Below are 18,034 nucleotides of genomic sequence, written 5' to 3' on the forward strand. Positions count from 1 at the left end.
CACAGATTAAATGAGTAAAATATGTACTCAAATTCTACATATACCAACAGCGCACAGTGGGCTTGGATGTTGCTCAACAGTAATTCAAGATGCATTACAATTTTGAGGAACTCTTTTTCGGGAATGCAGAATAAAAAGAAATTGATAAAATAGTTTAACATCCCAATGAACAAAGATTTATTAGAAAATAATTTACGCTAAGAAACGTTTCAAAAACATTAAAATAATCCTCTAATAATCTGGTTATTTTTACGTCAGATTCCAAATTGAATAAAATTCTCGTTAAGTAATACGTTTCATCCCTATTGAAACGTGACCATGTGCAGGCTTGACCTATTGTATATATCTCACACTCCAGTCTTGATAACCACTATGGAAGGGCCGTTAAAACTTAAAACAACTCACAGCTGGACACGCTGCCTACTGACCTAAAAATCCAACAACATGAAGATGTCTAAAAATAGCGCTGTGGTCATTTTACACACGTAAAGAAATCAGCCATGAGATAAAAACAAAACTAAGATACTTTAACCATAAACTGTCAACTCGTATACTTTTTTTTGTAAAATAACTTAAGTTCATACTAATAATAAATGCCAGCTTAAAGAAACTAAAGTTATTTTAAACGGTAAATTTCTGTACATGATTATTTACGATGAATGGCAAAAATCTTACTTCTAACACGGATAAACTGAAAAGAGCACAATGTCATCAAGAGTTACTTCCCATCTTGTGAGTTTCTTCCTCTTTCTGTCTATCATTCTTATTCATTCGTGCTCCTGGCGTTGTGTTTCACGTGCGCAAGAATAAGAAAAAGAAAGGATAAGACTCTTAATTTGAAAACCCGATTTGATTAACAGCCTCCATCTGTTTATGGATAGAAAAACCCTTCGGGTGGCAATTTCGTCATATCTAAGACATCGTTTTTCACTCACTTTCTACCGGCTTACATACCTCACTGACCGGTCACGCGCGCGCACCCCCCACGGCTACCGTAATTGGGGAAGGACCTGATTAACCCACGCCTACCGAGGCTGCATCAAATATTGGGCACACGGCCTGGCTGTTGTGCAAGCATCGGGACTAGTTAGTTTCCATCTCCGATTCAGTGCAGCAACGCGCTTTGTTTGTTTGATAGAGGAGGAGGAAGACAAAGTCAGTCCGAGCCATGCTCTTACGGGGCTACTGGGGAAGGTCACTCGTACCGATAACCACTGGTCCGTGATGCCGATCTTTCTTGCTGATTTCGGAGCTGCGGTGCCAGCCCAGAAACCCAACTGTTGCTCGCAACTGCTTCTCGTCATTGTTCCAGTTGTTTGTGTGTTCCGGTCGACCGCGAGACAACAGACTGACATGTGAAACGTGCAAATAACAGTTTCTCTGCTCCCCCTACCCCACCCCAACTCCACGAAGTCTCCGCAAGGAACGCGCAGACGCCGGCAGTGATGTCAGTAAATCCCGACCACACCAGGCAATAGTCATAGTAGTAAGTTCAGCGGTGCACTCGATCGCCATGTTGCTCCGTCGTATTGACGGGCCGAAACCCTTCGGAGCTACACAGTCATGAGTAGAGTTAACGGAAATCATGCGGACGGACAGCACAAAGCAAAGGAAGCAGTCAACGGAGAACAAAGCGTGGGAAACGGCGGGGATTCCCTGCACGCGGACTGCGACGAAAGGGATGACGCGCTTGTCTTTGAAGGCTATCGGAAGAAATATCGGTCGAAATCGGCTGTCTCCGGCGACCCCAGGAGTCCGTATTTCACTAGCCAAGGGTTTTCCGGCACTCTTGGAGGTCAGTTTCACAAAGCCCCAAGCGTCTCCTGCGTCCCAGGGTATGACGGCATCAAGTACGGCCATGCGGGAGAAGAGTGGGAGAAATTTGGACGGATGTTACAGAACGGGAATATTCCCGGGCTTCACCTTTCTCCCGACGATCCCAAAGCAGCCACAATCAGACAGCATTACTATCCCGAAGGTGGTTGGGGTTGGGTGGTTTGTGTGTGCTCAGTTCTCGTGGAGGTGATCACCAATGGACTACAAACTTCATTTGGATTCTTCTTAGTGAACATTCAAAAGAAATTTGGAAAAGATGCCACCTTAGCAGAGACAGGTAGGAGCATTGCCTTTCTTTCAGATTTGTAAAGTATATGATCGTGTAACCATAGTGACTTATCGGAAATTATCCAATTGAAATGAAAATGTCTAATTTATAAATTAACGGGACACAGTTTCTAAAACAGATTTTTCATCTAAATTTGTTGGCGTTCCCTTATCAATGCAATAAAGCAGCTCTCTCTCTCTCTCTCTCTCTCTCTCTCTCTCTCTCTCTCTCTCTCTCTCTCTCTCTCTCTCTCTCTTGCAATAAATGGCACTTTATGAAACTAGCAGTAATTACTGTAATGGCATTTTATCTGAAGTCAGTGAACCTTTTATGAGCCAGTATTTAAATATTGATCGCAGACTTTTATACCAAATAAGTTTCTTTAAGCTTCTCTGCCTAGATTATTGTAATTACCACTAACGCATGTTGCTGTTTTTTATATTAATGTGCTTTTCTTTCTTTATTTTTTTTAAAGCGGCTACTGGAGATATTTAATTAACAGAAGATTCGCTACTCAAGCATTTGTTTTCTAGAGTTCTCGCTAAATAAATCCATTCTGCTGATCATTTCTTCGACCGTGAGATGCTTTAGGCGCCTTCCTTTTACTTGTCCGAAACAGGTGAATCGTGTAGCATCTTCACAAGAGGGTTCGAGTGCAGAGAAAACGGAACTAATTGGTTTTTCCGACAACGGAAAGAAAGGAGTGCTTGGTAAAGTTCCGGTTAAGGCAATGTTATGATTGTTTCTGATTGCAAAGATCAACGCAACTATATAAATAAAAAACACAGAGCAGTACGTACGTATCGTTAAAGATGGTGTAAATGTTTTATAGTTCAGCAGTTGTAAAATAATTATGAGCAAGTAAATCTTTATTCTATACAGGAATGCAGGATTTTAAAAATGCTAGACAAGAATAACCAACCAATTTATTTATTCTATAAAACAGAATAAAAATAGTAATCACCCAAGGATTGCCCACAAATGTTGGGAAATAAGTTCCAGGATCTCTCACTGATGATTGTTGTTATTGTGTGTGTTGGTGGGGGAGAGGAGTGCCAAAAACAACCAAGGCTCTGCTGGACATATTCTATGGTCTGTCTTCAAATGGACATATTCTATGGTCTGTCTGCCTGCTTACTCGATTTAAAAATTGGCTTCCTTGCACTATTTGGCTATGACAATTTATTTTGACATCTCCTTCATCCTGTATCATCTCATTATGACTAATTTTCTACTCGAATCCCGGTCTCAACTATTACGCTTCAAACTGTCATGTTTATAGAGAGAGTGAATGTAATTTTCTCATAGGAGTGCCAAAGTAAGCAGGCAGTTATTTGCCGTTCGTTAATTTACTTACTGTGTAAGCGGGCAAGCACCAATATTTAACTTAGAGAATGTCTGTTGCACTTGCAAGTACCGCTACACAATCTTAATTACGTATACTCGGAAGAGAGCGAGAACGTTTATGTTAAGTAGCCTTCGGAATTAATAACTACGTAAGCCAGAAACTATTAATTACCGATAACTTTCATCACAGAGGAAATTCGCCATTGTAAACTTTTCAGACTTGCATTTGAGTCCAGTGAGGTTCAGTGCCTTCTAATGATGAAATCGAAACCGCTGTTGAGAAAGATTACTGTATTCATCAAGCCTTTCATAACAAATACGATAAAATCCGGGCTCAAATCTGTCATAAAAACCCCACAAGAGAAATTCCTTTGTTTGACTTTCTCTTGCTTTTTACATCTTTATTCGTGCAAACAACCATTAACAATGTGGTGTCATGTGACATTGTACACTTGACTGATTACCAATACATAAAATGTTGGTTTATGCCGATGGTCATTATTTCCACTGGCTGCCTTGTCAAGTCGCAGTAATCAATAGAAAAATATAGTTCCAAAAGAACTGTGATCGCAATAAATTTTGCAAAGTAAGCAAGTTTGAAAGTTAAGAAACTTATGACAAATGAACTCTCTGATAAAAGCAACAAAAGATATAGACTGAGCAAAGAACGAGTTATCAATATGGTACAGCTTGTGTCTGCCAAATACCCCATAATTATCGGAAGGCTGGCAGCAGGAAAGGTGATTTTTTTGTCTGCGTTTAGATGCGTGTGATTCATTTTGCAATCCACAGAGAAATTGCATATGATTGCTGATATAAGTACAGTCTACGAATCTCTCAGTCGGTACTTTTGTGACTGAAGGTCTTTATACTTTTCTAACTGAAGAGTTAGAAAGGTATAAAGATAGAACAAAAGTCTTCAGCCTTGTCATATGACTGAAGGATAGTTTCTTGCATTAGTCATAATGCATGGACAACACAAAGAAGCTATCTCTAGTACGACAGATTTTATGGGTTGGGCATTTCTGCCTGCTACATAAACATCTTTCATCAGGCTTTTATCTTTCCTGCGGGTCTAGTTTATGTTGGGGGAATTCGCGTACAAAATTAGCTATCGTAAGTGTTGCAATATAAACGATCATGACGAGTGAAGACTTGGTGGAAGTGTCTAAAATCGTGGATTCTCTCACTCGGGTTAGTTTACGTAACCTCTTCGTGCTACTTTTTAGGCAACGTGGACTGTATTATACTTTTATACAGCTAATTTAATATTTTTTCAATTTCTATTTTTGGTGAATTCATCAAAGCCTTAAACATCACCTCTTACATAAGAAAATATTTTTTGAAGTGAAGTAGTTTCCTTAAAGACAGGAGGGAGGAGGAGGAGTGGGAGATAAGTATGACTCGCATAATGGAAACTCCTATCAGGGGGGATCGAACACACAATAGATTAACTGACATCCCTAATTCCAGCTGCGATCTGTTTCCGAAAACACTGTATGAAATTAGATCCACAGTTACACGAAGTAGGCAGAACTTCCTTCAGCAGCACCCGTTTAGTGCTTCAAAGACTACAGATTCTTCACTGCTCCCATTTGCTATCTTTGGGTTCAATTTAAAAGTCCTATTCTCCTGAGATGAGTCACTCGTCTCATCTTTAATATCTGAAATCGTGAAGACGCCACCAACAAGACAAACATTTGCGCTTCATTAGCATAAATATTAAACTTTGTTTATCATTCGCATTTGAGGACTTTCCTGTTTCTGGGCTGAGATAGAAGATTGACGTTTTGTATGATTGCACTGGAAAGCGTCGCTGTTTCTATAGCAACAGCGTCATTTTGGATTCGGAGATTTTACGCGTTGCAATTTATATACATGTAGCGTGACAAGCCATAAGGTAGTCTCTGTCCAACTCATAAATCCAAATATATTAGGAGAAAAGAGGAAATCGATCATTTCCGGTGAAGAGGATCCTCGTGGAAGGAGAAAAAAATGTTTCAAAGGGAAAATGCCTAAAAGTGGATTTTGATATTAGCGAAACTACTCGTTCTCTCTCTTCGAAGAGGCTACAGAAATCGTAATACTTTCGCTATGCACGCTATTTGCTAGCTCTTGACACCAGTCGATAGGCACAAACTGCTCGTTTAAAATCGATAGAGTAATAAATTTCTGCAAAACGAGCCACGTTACATTAGGTAGAAAAGCAACTCGAAACGTAACCGATTATTTTCACTTCTCAAAATTGTTTTCAGCTGATTAGGGGCGAATGACGTTATGGTTATAAAATTAATAATAAATGTGATTTTTTTTGCTTTCAAAACTTGAGAAAATCAGAGTAAAGTGTGGTACACAGAATTACATGAATTCAACTTTTCGTTTCATTATCTGGACAGTTCAAAATGTCTTTTGAACTTCAGCGAATTCAACATAAACCTGGAGATCTGCGAAACTTGCGGTTGGTTAGCTGCACATCCATTTGTATCGTTACATTTTGTTCGCAGAGAGGCACATTTTACATACGGTAGAGTGAACAAAACCATAAACTCATTTATAGGGGAATATCACGAGAATACACAGGAGTAGTGGCAGGCTACTTCTAAACGTGTGGTGTGGTGTAATTTGGTGACCATCTACTTGGATCGAAAATTTTCCTGCAACATCTAGGTGGTGACATTCAGGCCGGATTTTTGAAAAATGAACTGCCGGTCCAGAGAACGTTCCAATGCAAATGCGATTGCAAATATATTACCATCAAGGAGCACCCTCCGCACATTTCGGTAGGAACGTCACTCATGAAGTATCTGAATAAATGAATTTGGTTATGGCGTTGAATTTTCTCGTGGATCTCAATCCTTTGATTACCTGTATGGCCCTATGAGAAACATGGTGTTCGAATGCAAGGCAGACACAAGAGACGAACTACATAAAATTTTTGTCGCATCAAACTTCGCTGAAATTTTGAAGCGACAAATTAAAACGCGGCAGTTCTTCGTAAAGTGACATGGTTCCTGGTCAAAGGAAGCAGGCTGCGTATTCAAGCTGACTGCGTACATTTTGGACAAATACTGTAGGTTAATCTACGATAAGTACCATACATTTCAGCAAATCTCAGAAATCTTAATTACTTTCCTGGTTTAGTTTTAAAATAAAATATTGTGGTTCATGGTACAACCATTAAATAGCTTTTCAAGTATATCCATTCTATAAAAAGCATACATTAAATATATTCTATAAAATATACAATAAAATCACATTAGTCTCAAAATGAGATGGATTTTTCCCCTCTATTATTCCACAACCCGCAAAAATTATGAAAAATCAGCAGCCCAAGAAGCGTGGCATGCTTAAACTCGAAGGCTCTGGGTCTAATCGGACAGGTGAACCGTTATTATTCAGAGAATAAGAGGCGGTTCTGGCTGTGTTGTTGTTGTTTCCCCTTGCCCCTCTTTATTCCTGTAAAATCAAAACCTTTTACATTGACAAGTGATGTGAAAGTGCTTTCTTGTAGTCAAGGCGTGACATTTCGCCACATTTGTATTTTTCTATCAATTGACACTTTCTTAATTTCTGATTTTATACAATTCTAGCCGATTTCGACGACAACCCTTAATGGATTTTTGAATAATGTTTACTTTTACATGAATTTCTCTTTGCGTCTTTTTAAAAAGATCTATGAAAGTAGAAATATTATATATAATTTCAGATCATTCAAAACTAACAAAATACATAAAGCATTTACCCATTTCTGGGTATTTCATTTATTTATTATTTTTTATTATTCTGATGCGAGACCAAATTCTGGATTGCTACGAATGATGAAACCCCTATTCGAACTTCTAGCATTCTACAAACCTTTTTCTTTTTTTAATCAGTTAAAATTCCAGCCCGTTTCAATTCACATCCAATATCACAACAAAGTTCCATAATTTTTTAAAACAATTTCTTTAAGTCCTTTGTTTTTTAAGCTTGCAGAAAATAAAGCACAAATGTAATGCGACAGCCTGTTAAAGTAACTGGCAAAGAACTGGGTAAAATTTTCGCAATAATTGAACGTTCCTTCTATATACACATTTTGCACAAAATATTTAAACTGGTATTTCATGAAAAAAAATTACTAAATACATTCTTAGAACGTATTCTTTTGCGGTACGTTTTAAGAACTTTCCAAATCCTTAGGTGGATTGTTATTGTTAGTAGTATTTGGGATTTTCAACGACTAAGGCCATGTTGCTCCGTGTATATTGCGTGTAAAGTGGAGGTGCTCTGATGTTGATTTTCTGTTTGCTGGACAAAAAACCCGAGAGCCCGGGAGAAAAAACCACGCTACCCTCGCCTGAGACCGACTAACTCAGTCATGTCGTAAAAAAGGTCCATAAAAATTCTTACCGTCATCGATAGGACTCGAACTCGTGTTTTTCCAACCCGGTGTGGAGACCACCAACTGTGCTACCCACGAGGGCCCTTAGGTGGAGGACAATTTTATGACGTGCATTTCGTTTCACTTACTCTTAAGTCCACGACTTCTAAAAATTAATGCTTGTCGATTTACTTAAACATGCATTTATGTATATTTATACCAAATTAACGTTACTTTTTCTCTCTCGCGGTATAGTTGAACCTTCCAAATTACGCAACCAATGCGACCTGCTCCTCGCCGGGGTTAAGTTTTTCGGATGGTCATATTAGAATGATACAAAACAAACGGAAAAATACTGCATTTCTGTACGGCAGCTTATTGTACAAGTACTATAAAAAAGTGACTCCTAAATTGAAAGGAAGAAACAGAAATACAGTACACAGAAAAGTATATTATACTGTAGAGAAAAATAGAATAAATTACTTCCCTTTCCAAAATGCACCATGCAAAACTGAACCAAAGCAAAAGTCCAACTCTTGAGTTTCTTTGTCAATGCAACACTTTCCACAACAGATGATGATGACTTGTGTTTGCGTTTTAAACCACCTCAATCCACTCAGCCATTTGCTTTTCTTTTAGGCATCATATTAAGGGAAAATGCAAATCGGAAGTTGGTATGTCCAAGTAATTTACAAGAACAATCTAAAAGTTGCTCAGTGTTCAATGAATGCGTTGTCAGCCGATGCGAGACCCAGAAATTCTTCGAATAATACATCGCTAATTACCAGTAAGTGGAGAATTTCAGAACATCAGATTGCCTACAAATAGTAAGCAATCTGATGACATTATTACGAATTTTCCCGATGTGTCGTTGGAGTCAGAAAAAACTTGTATGTCTCCTAGGTGAAATCTCTATCCTACTTAATAAGATAAGACGTTCCGCTTGGGAAAACGCTTCCAGAACTAAATTTGCTGAAGCTTGGCTACTTTGCTGCATTCGTCCTTTTTCTAAAAATAGATTGGGCCAGATAACAGATTGACAAATTTGGGAGGATCAAGGGTAAAGGCAAAAGTAACTAACTGGTTAATAGAATTTGTTTTGTAAAGTTGGAATTCATTTGAACAGAGGATGGGCAAGGGTTTTTGCTAATGTCAACGAGGAGCTTAAAGGTTCAGGGAACAATTTGGAGAATTAGGGAGAGTCGTAAGGATGATAGAGGTTAGTGTGCGCTAAAATTACACTTGCACCCTCCTTGAGTAGTTGTGTGCGATCTCCAATTATTTTATGCACTGGAAGAAACATAAGAAGAAATGATAGGCAGTTTCAAACCACAGATAAAACGTATTTAATTCGTTATGCAAAAGCAAAATGAAGTATGTCAGGGGCATTGTAACGAAAAAAATTAAACGAATTTAAGCTTTTTTTGATTAAATCAACCAATTTTGTCATTTCTTTATGGTAAATGCTGTGTGAGAGAGAGATTATACTTATCAAAAGCCCCCTGAAAACGACCAGACTGTTGACAGAGTCGACCAAGTTCAGTTATAGCCGTTGTGTGCTTAGGGCGAAATGATTTACAGTAAAGAAATAATGGGATGGATTACAGATCAAACAATTCTAAGGACAAAAATCTCTTTAGGAATCTTGAATGAGTAAGCATGCGTGACTGCCCCATTATGGGCGACTTAAATCTATCTCTTGTAGGCTAGAAATTGTGGATTGGCAATAGGAAAGGGCGTCGAGAGCCAACAAGAATCCCGGGAAAATCAGCCTCACTGGGGCGGTCTTTTTCCTCCAATTATTCTTTTCTATAGTCCTGAGGACGCTTGCCTCCCACTCTCAACGTCCCTGTCAATACGCCTTTGTTGCACTAGGGTTTGAGGAGAAGCATCAGAGACTAAGGCCATATTGCTCCTTATATAGGTGTCTGTAAATTGCATGTGTTCTATGGTCAATTTTCTGTTAGCTGGACGAAAAACCCGAGATTACTGGTGACAAAACCATGCTACTCTCGCAAGAGACCGGCTAACTCAGCGATGTTGTGAAAAAGGCCCATAAAAGTCCCTCACATCATCGACTGGACTAGAACTCAAATCTTTTACAGCCGGTGTGGGGAGGACGGCAATACGCCGTCCTCCCCACACCGACGGAGGACAGTTTTTGAATCATCTAAATTATTGTTATTTATGCCAGAGAAAGGGTAAGGGGTTCTAATAGCCTCGATTTGGTTCTTACCAAGGATCTAAACCACATCAAAAACTGGACAGTTCAAGAAAATCAATAGTGGGTGACGATAAATGTCATAAAACAGGTAGTGTCCAAAGAGATTTCTGTGGTCAAAGGAAAAGGATTTCAAGAGGGAAACATAGTAGACTGAGGTATTTCTTGGGCTCTTATGAGAGAGATACATAAATGGACAACTATATCGTTGGATACGAGTTCATTATGGGACGTATTCAAGCATTCTGAATGTCACAAATGCAATTCGTTCCGGGGAAGATCTACTACAAAAGAAAGATGTCAAAATTGAAGAAAAAAAGAGATTAAATGTTTAACTGACCAAAAGGAAAAATGAATTGAACGGTCACCCAGTTTATAAACATAAGTAACTGAACTTTTTTTTTTTTTTTTGTTAGTTGTTGGCGCATCGGCTTCTGTGGCCATAATGCACCTCCCAAACTTTTTTCATTTTACTTTGATCCAAGCCCGAGGCGCGATTCGAACCCACGACCTTTGGGTTGGGTGGCAGTACCGAAATGCTTTAGATGCTGTAAGTTCGGCCACTCCAGCCACGTCTGTTCCCAGACAGTCCCAACATGCGGACATTGCACTGAAAAGGGACATGAATATAAAGAATGCCCACACAAAGACAAGGAAGCCACATGCGCAAATTGTAAAACAATGAAACTCGAATATACACACTCAATCAGGGATCCTAACTGCCCAATCTATATAAAAGCCAAGAGCACCTACCAAAACAGAATCGATTATGGGTACAAAAATTAAGAAATATAACACAACCATGATAAAAATAATACAAACAAATGCCCAGCGAGCAAAAGCGGTGGTTGACCAGATTCGGGTCAAGGCCGATGAAGAGAACATAGACGTTATTATATTACAGGAGCCGTATGTCCATGCAAGGCGGGTGGCGGGCTACCCATTACAATATAAAGTGATCCACACAGAAGAAGACACCCCGTGGGCGGCGGTATTGGTCAGAAACAAGAATATTACCGCAACAAGAATAACGCAACTATGCACGGCTTGGGCAGCCTGTGCCCAACTCATCACAGCACTGGGTTCCCTCTACGTGGTGGCTCTATACAGTAGACCGGGACAAGAAATAGAGATCGCCATCAACTACCTACGCTACCTACAGAACATCCTGCCAAACGAAAGAATCATAATAGGCGCGGATGTAAACTGCCGCTCCCCGCTATGGTATAGCGCTACAGATGATAGAAAAGGGACAGCAAACGGACAGCAGCTTGAGAATTACCTGACAGGATCACAGTTAGCGGTCCTAAACCAGCCACACCAGTTACCGACATTCTGTAACACCCTCTGGGAGGCCACAATCGACATATCCTTAGCCACTAGGAACCTGGCGAACCACGTGGCCGACTGGAGGGTGGAGGAAGCCTGGACCACCTCGGATCACCGAGTTATAACTTGCACAATAACAAGAACAATGACAAGAGCAACAACAATCAACCAACGATGCCATAGATATGCAGTTGCCAAAGCGGACTGGCCGCTATTCAAAGAACTACTAACCACAGCGATCAACAGTAACCCACTAACCCTGAACCCATTGAACAGCCCAGACGACCTGCAGAAAGTTACTACGGAACTGATGACAACTATCAGTAACCAAGCAATAAGAAAAAAACACCCCCAACTGGGGGCACTACCCTGGTGGACTCGAGAAATTGCCATGCTCCGGCGGCAAACGATAAAAGCAAGGAAGGACTTTCAGAGGGCCCGCAGATCATGGCCTGCAAACGAAGTCGAAGTCCTGAGACAACAATATAGGGAGATAAGAAACCGCTATACTGATGCCATTAAGAAGAGCAAAAGACGCTCTTGGGAGCTCTTAGTATCCACAGAAGGAAACACTAACCCCTGGGGCCTAGTCTATAAGGTAACCACCAACAAAATGCCCAGAGGGGAGGTGAATGCCACAACCAGGACCCGGCAGGGAAACCTTACCACGACCTGGGAGCAGTCGATGGACAATATACTGGACACAATCTACCAGAAACCAGCGATGCCGATACTAACAGCACAGAGAGAAATATGCGAGAGCAATGCCAGTTACACCAATCAGGCAATGGAGCCCCCCTTTACCAATGACGAGCTCAGCGTGGCAGCTAGTCGAGTAAGAAGCAAGAAATGCCCAGGTCTCGACATGATTGAGCCGGAAATCTTAAAGAAAACTGTTGAATACGCACCGTACCTATTGCTCACCTTATACAACAGATGCCTGGAAGCCGGCCACTTTCCAAAGGCATGGAAAACGGCCAACTTAAAACTAATTCCAAAAAAACCCCAAAAAAACCCAGAAAGCCCAGATGCATATCGACCCATCGCACTGCTCTCGGTGGTAAGTAAAGTATTCGAAAGACTACTTCACAGAAGAATAATTGCTCACTACGGAAAAGCTGGACTCCATGCCGCGAATCAGTATGGCTTCAAGCCAGGGACCTCGACAGTGGACGCACTGGGAAACCTACTCAGGACGGTACAAGAATGTAGAAACAAGTACCTGCTTCTCATCTCGGTTGACTTTGCTGGGGCGTTTGACTCACTTTGGTGGCCAAGCGTCCTGGCGAGGTTGAGGGAGGCACGGGTGCCAACAAACCTATTCAAGGTCATGGAAAACTATTTATCACATAGAAGAGTGGAGATCAATGTAGAATACCATAAGGTCACAAGAGAAGTACACAGAGGCTGTCCGCAGGGGTCGGTGCTGGGACCACTCCTGTGGAATATGGTGTTAGATGAGTTCTTAGTGATGGATCTGGGACCCGTCAGGACACAAGCATTCGCTGATGATCTGATATTGACCGTGGGAGCGGATTCCCGGGCCCAGTTGGAAACCCACGCAAACCAAGCACTGCAGCAACTCCAGCAATGGGCCGCAAAACACCAGCTAACAATTTCACCCACAAAGACCTCTTCAATCCTGCTTAAAGGAACCCTGCAATTGCGACGACCACCGCAAATAAAAATTAACAATGTCACCATTAAGTTTGTAAACCAACTTAAGTACCTAGGCGTGGTGCTGGACAACAACCTCTCGTTCCAGCTGCACCTAAAGTACATAAGAAAAAAAATCAGGAGCTATTCTGCACTGGTAGCCAGAGTTACTAGGAAAGATTGGGGACTCAAAAAAAGAGCCCTGACGCTATATTACAGGACAACGTTTCTCCCAGCAATTACTTACGCCTCAGCAATTTGGTTCCCAAAAACTGCACTGGCAGTGAATAGAAGAATTCTGGACATGATCCAAAGGACCATACTCTTAACTACGACGCGTGCGTGTAGTACAGTGAGTACTCCAGCACTACAGGTACTCGCTGGAGCGCTTCCTTTGGACCTGGAGGTCGTTCGCACAGGTCTGCTATACTTGCTATCCAGGGGAGTGGCGGCCACACATCTGGACTACACAACTGACCCAGCGAACAACCTAAAAACGGAAAAAACTAGATTACAGAACCACCTGCTAAAATTATGGCAGAGAAGATGGACGGAGACCACCAAGGGTGAGATAACCAGAAGATATCTACCTGACCTCCAGAAAATCTACCCAAAACAGCCGACCTGGTACTTCCCAGGGTACCATTTGACATCTCTAATAACAGGACACGGACCCTACAATGAGAAGCTGCACGGATTCGGACTCACTGAGGACCCAAACTGTACGTGCGGGGAGACAGAAAGCTGGAATCACATAGTGTACGAGTGCCCACAATATGAAGACCTCAGAGGAGTACTTATAACAAAAATAAGATACCTACCAAAAGGATTGGAATCCCATTTCATAGATACTGAGGATGAATATAGAGCATTATCCCAGTTCGCACAAGACCTCTTCATCAGGAGAAGGACATTAATCACCATCTACAATGACTGACATCAAGTACCACTATTGAGACACCAGCCAGCACAATGTAAAGGCTGCAACTAAAGATGAGGGACACAAGCACAAGGACGGAGCTTGCCCCATGAATAAAGAAACTTGAAACAATAGCTGCCAATAGCCATATGGCGATCTGAAGAGGGCACTCTAGCCTCCTTCACCTTTAAACCTACTTCCCTGGGGGGAGGGGGGACATTTTCGTCCTCCTCTCCTCTCCACCCTATATCTTCTACTCTGGTGGGACATGGGCATGTCCCACTGAAAACTGGGGCTACCTACTCTATTGGCCCCATATTTCTGTCTTTCTCCCCCCAGCCTTCTGCCTCCCCCCTCTCTATCTATAAGCTAGCGAAAGCCCTACCCAAAAACCTAACATATCTAAATTACCTTACGCCCATAACTTGGCCTAGCAAAACTAAGCGATTCTACCCCTACGTCGACGCGTTTCTGTCTCTTTTTTTTTCTTTTTTTTTTTTTTTTTTTTTTTTTAAGGTCCTAGCCGCCGAAATCTCAGGAAATTAAGTGGCAGGACCTGCCAGAGTGAAACAGACTACTGGGTTCCTGGTCTGCCTCCACGGGGCGTAAGTGGGGCAACGTTGGGCCTCAGTAGGGGCCCAGCGGCTAAATGACCAGATGAACAACGGTACAAGGCATCACACATATACAAAGTCCATACACTTTTAAATCTCTGGCTTTTCCAGTCAACTGGTTCACCCACAATGTAAACTACGCGGAGATGGGGGGAACCCCTTGTGCCGTTTGACCCTAAATACACTTACACTTACACTTACCTTTGGGTTGCCAGGCAAGCACTTTACCCACGTGGCTATCCCGGTCGGCAGTAACTAAACTACTGGTGGGTTAAGACAAGCGACAGCCGAGTACGAGAAATTACTACCAAAGGGAGCAAAACATTGAGACAAATAGTTAGTTTCATAGATATGTGCATACGAAAAAGAAGAGAGACAGAGAAGTTCCCTTTGATCGAAATGTAAAAGTCATAGAAAGCCCAGCAGAAGTGGCACCCAAATTGAAGAGGTACTTTCCAACGATCTTTACAGTTGAAGGCATTCCAACCACGAAGCAGCAATGACAAGGAGTGAGATTGCTGTAAAATAGGCGATATAATGATCTCAGAGAATACTTTATCGGGAAATCGAATGAGGGAAGGCAAGGCTCCAGTGATGGACTATATACATCTTGTACTGAAAAAGGCTGTATGTGAGTGCATCAAGTGGAGTCCTTCAGGTATTAGGTTTCGGGCACTTCTGTTTCTCATCTTCTTTAGAGACATTGATGAGGGGGAATACAGGGGAAATTGTCAAAGTTTTCGGATGGTTTAAAAAGGTAGGAAGGCTAGTTAATGAGCAGATCCAGGTCTCTCTCTCGTGCACAGTAACTTAGATCGGTTGCACATATAGTCTGAAAAGAGGGTAAAAACAGAGTTGGCAAAATTGATCGCTGGCGAAAAATGGTTGAAAAGCACTGGTCTAGACAATGCTTCACGATTAATATCAATAATTAAAAAAATTCCAAGATTTATGTGGTTCGAAAAAAATGGCAAAAATATGCCACATTTAGTAATGCTGGCAGAAAAATTTACAACCATTCTATAGAAGACAGGTGAGGAATCGTGAGTGTAAATATTAAAAAGTCACAGCGCTTACCCGAGTCACTTACTAAACACACACATGCGATTCGCTTTTTATTTCATGCTGCATTACGTAGGAAACTTAACGGGTCTGAATAGCCACATGGTCCTAGGGAAGGTTCTACAATTAAGTGCAATGATCTCTTGTTTAGCAGCAGAGGGTGCTATCTACTTTCCTTCTGTTTTTGGTGATTAAAAACAAATCTTGAAGATTCGAGTTATGTGGACTTGGCACGTTTAAAGTTGTGCCTTCCGTTTCAGATTGTCTGCAATTGAATATGCTGCTCTAAGAGCCAATGTTATTACTTTTCTCTGCCCATCTATTACTGGAATACCGTGGTTCATAAATATATTTTGCTTATTGTTCACTTCATTTCAGCTACTTTTGCACTCATGAAAAGTATTTCTCCAGCATATCATATATTCTATTTCTTTACATTGCAAGCATCCTCCACTCACATCTTATCCTCATGCGCTTCAAATTCCTCTCTCCAATACTCGACTTATTTAACGTATAGGATTTTTCATTTACTAACATCTGACTTAATTCCAGGAGCTTTTTATTTCATGCCATAACCGAAGTAACCTTGCCCATAGTGTGAAAAAAAATCCACTAAAGTTCCTTTTGTTTGGACGGGATTTCAACACTGTTTGGAATGATACTAATTATAACCACCGCTGTGTTAGCCAGGAGGGACCTGATATGATTAAATTTTGCATCTTTTACGACATTCGAAGTATTTTGGCTCTTTTCTTACCATTTTTCATGCCAAAACGCAAAGGAACGTTTTAGGTTGGGATATTTGCTTCGTAAAATTCACAAGATGAGGATGAGAATTACCGGACTGACGATTTCACAGATACCAAACACGGATGAATGGTATTCACAACGGTATAGGAGCTGCGCGTGTCAATTAACAATTGTGACGTCACATCTCTCTGCTCAATTTGTGGAAAGGTGCACGAAAGCCATCGTGGAAGATGTAATAAAAGTCAGTGAACCATCAGATCGGGATAAATATTTCCCCGAAGGTTTGTGCGTCGGCACCGCCGTAATTAATGTGCACCCAAGTCGACCAGAACTGGCTGCCGTCACCCCCAGCTATGAAGCTTTACGGAGCCACTGCAGCGAACGGTTTCCTTTGAAAAGTTCGGTGAAGTGCGAGGACACAAGCAAGCGCAGTAAAACTCGCACTGTCATCGAGGAGGACAGCCGAATTATTTGTACACACCACTTTTAACGAATTCACTCGTCTGTTGATTTATTTGAGACTTAAAACTAATCGAGCGTAGTTTGCCAGGTCAAGTTTGGTGCGGAGTTTCTTTGTAAACTTTGAATGGATCTCGGGAAGAAGTCAGATGGAAATCGAAGCTGGAAAGGCCCGCTCTGAATACATGGTATATTTACTAATCTGAACTGGTTGATGATAACATTTTGCATCCACATTCGCATACGAGTAAGTTTTCGAAGTTGTGGATACCAGTGGTCCAGCTAATATTAACTGGGAGTTGAATGATTTTATAACTGAGAAGGATTTTTAAGTCATTACAATTAGAAGAACAAAAGGCCCCAGCAGCTGACGGAATATGTCCAGTTATACTAAAGGAGGCAGCAAATATTATCAGTAAAGCTGTTATGATGAGCGCAACCTTGGACTGGACTCAGACGAAGTCCCTATAGACCGCATTATGCAAACATCTCTTCTATTTGCAAAGGTGCAATGAGCAACTACAGATTTGTCAGTTTGATCTGATACCGCGAAGATTATGAAGTCCATAGTTAAGGATGCAATAGAACATTATCAGGACAGAGTGGAATTATAAAATAATCACAGCATAGTTTTGTTAAGGCCAGATCAAGTTAGACAAATCTGATTACATATTATGACGTTGTCATTAAAAAAAAAAAGGATGCAAGAAATAACTTTGCATCATTTCAGTAAAGATCAGATTTCAGTAAAGCTGAAATCTAAATAAATAACGCACTTTTCATACAGTCCCATATGAACGACTGTTGTATAAGTTGGGGCAATATCGCATCAAGAGAAAGTTAGTTCCGTGGATAAAGGGATAGTTAAGTGGTCGGAGACAGTAATTATAAATGGTCATTGCTCTTCACGGTCTAATGTTATGATTGGGATCCAGAAGGGTGGCTGCTGGCTCCTCTCACCATTTCTTATACTTATTAATATTCATAATTTTAATTGGATGTAGGAATGCTGATGCATTTCAAGTATAATTATAAGTTTGCTGCTGATGATGAAAAGGTGGACAGATTGTTAATGGCAGTAATCAGGGTATATTATTACGTCAACAACAAATTATTTGGATCAAGAGATAAGAAAACGAAACTGAGTTTAACACTGGAAAATTCAAGGTCTTGCATCTGGGCTGCGGGATGATCTGATTGACGTGTTTATAGC

The 18,034-nt window shown here is 41.0% G+C and overlaps 1 protein-coding gene across 1 annotated transcript in view; it reads left to right on the forward strand.

Moving 5' to 3' along the window:
* Positions 1-1,203: 1,203 nt before the first annotated feature.
* The window catches only part of LOC150081469 (monocarboxylate transporter 10-like), a 108,923-nt gene continuing 92,092 nt past the window's right edge, over positions 1,204-18,034 (forward strand). The window contains exon 1 of the mRNA XM_090379318.1: positions 1,204-2,113. Coding sequence (XP_090235444.1) covers positions 1,564-2,113 — 550 coding nt within the window. The 5' untranslated portion in view covers positions 1,204-1,563. The remainder of the gene's footprint in view (positions 2,114-18,034) is intronic.

Source organism: Mastigoproctus giganteus, chromosome 8, assembly GCF_048544385.1.
Source record: "Mastigoproctus giganteus isolate SK-2022 chromosome 8, ASM4854438v1, whole genome shotgun sequence".
Classification (NCBI taxonomy): Eukaryota; Metazoa; Arthropoda; class Arachnida; order Uropygi; family Thelyphonidae; genus Mastigoproctus; species Mastigoproctus giganteus.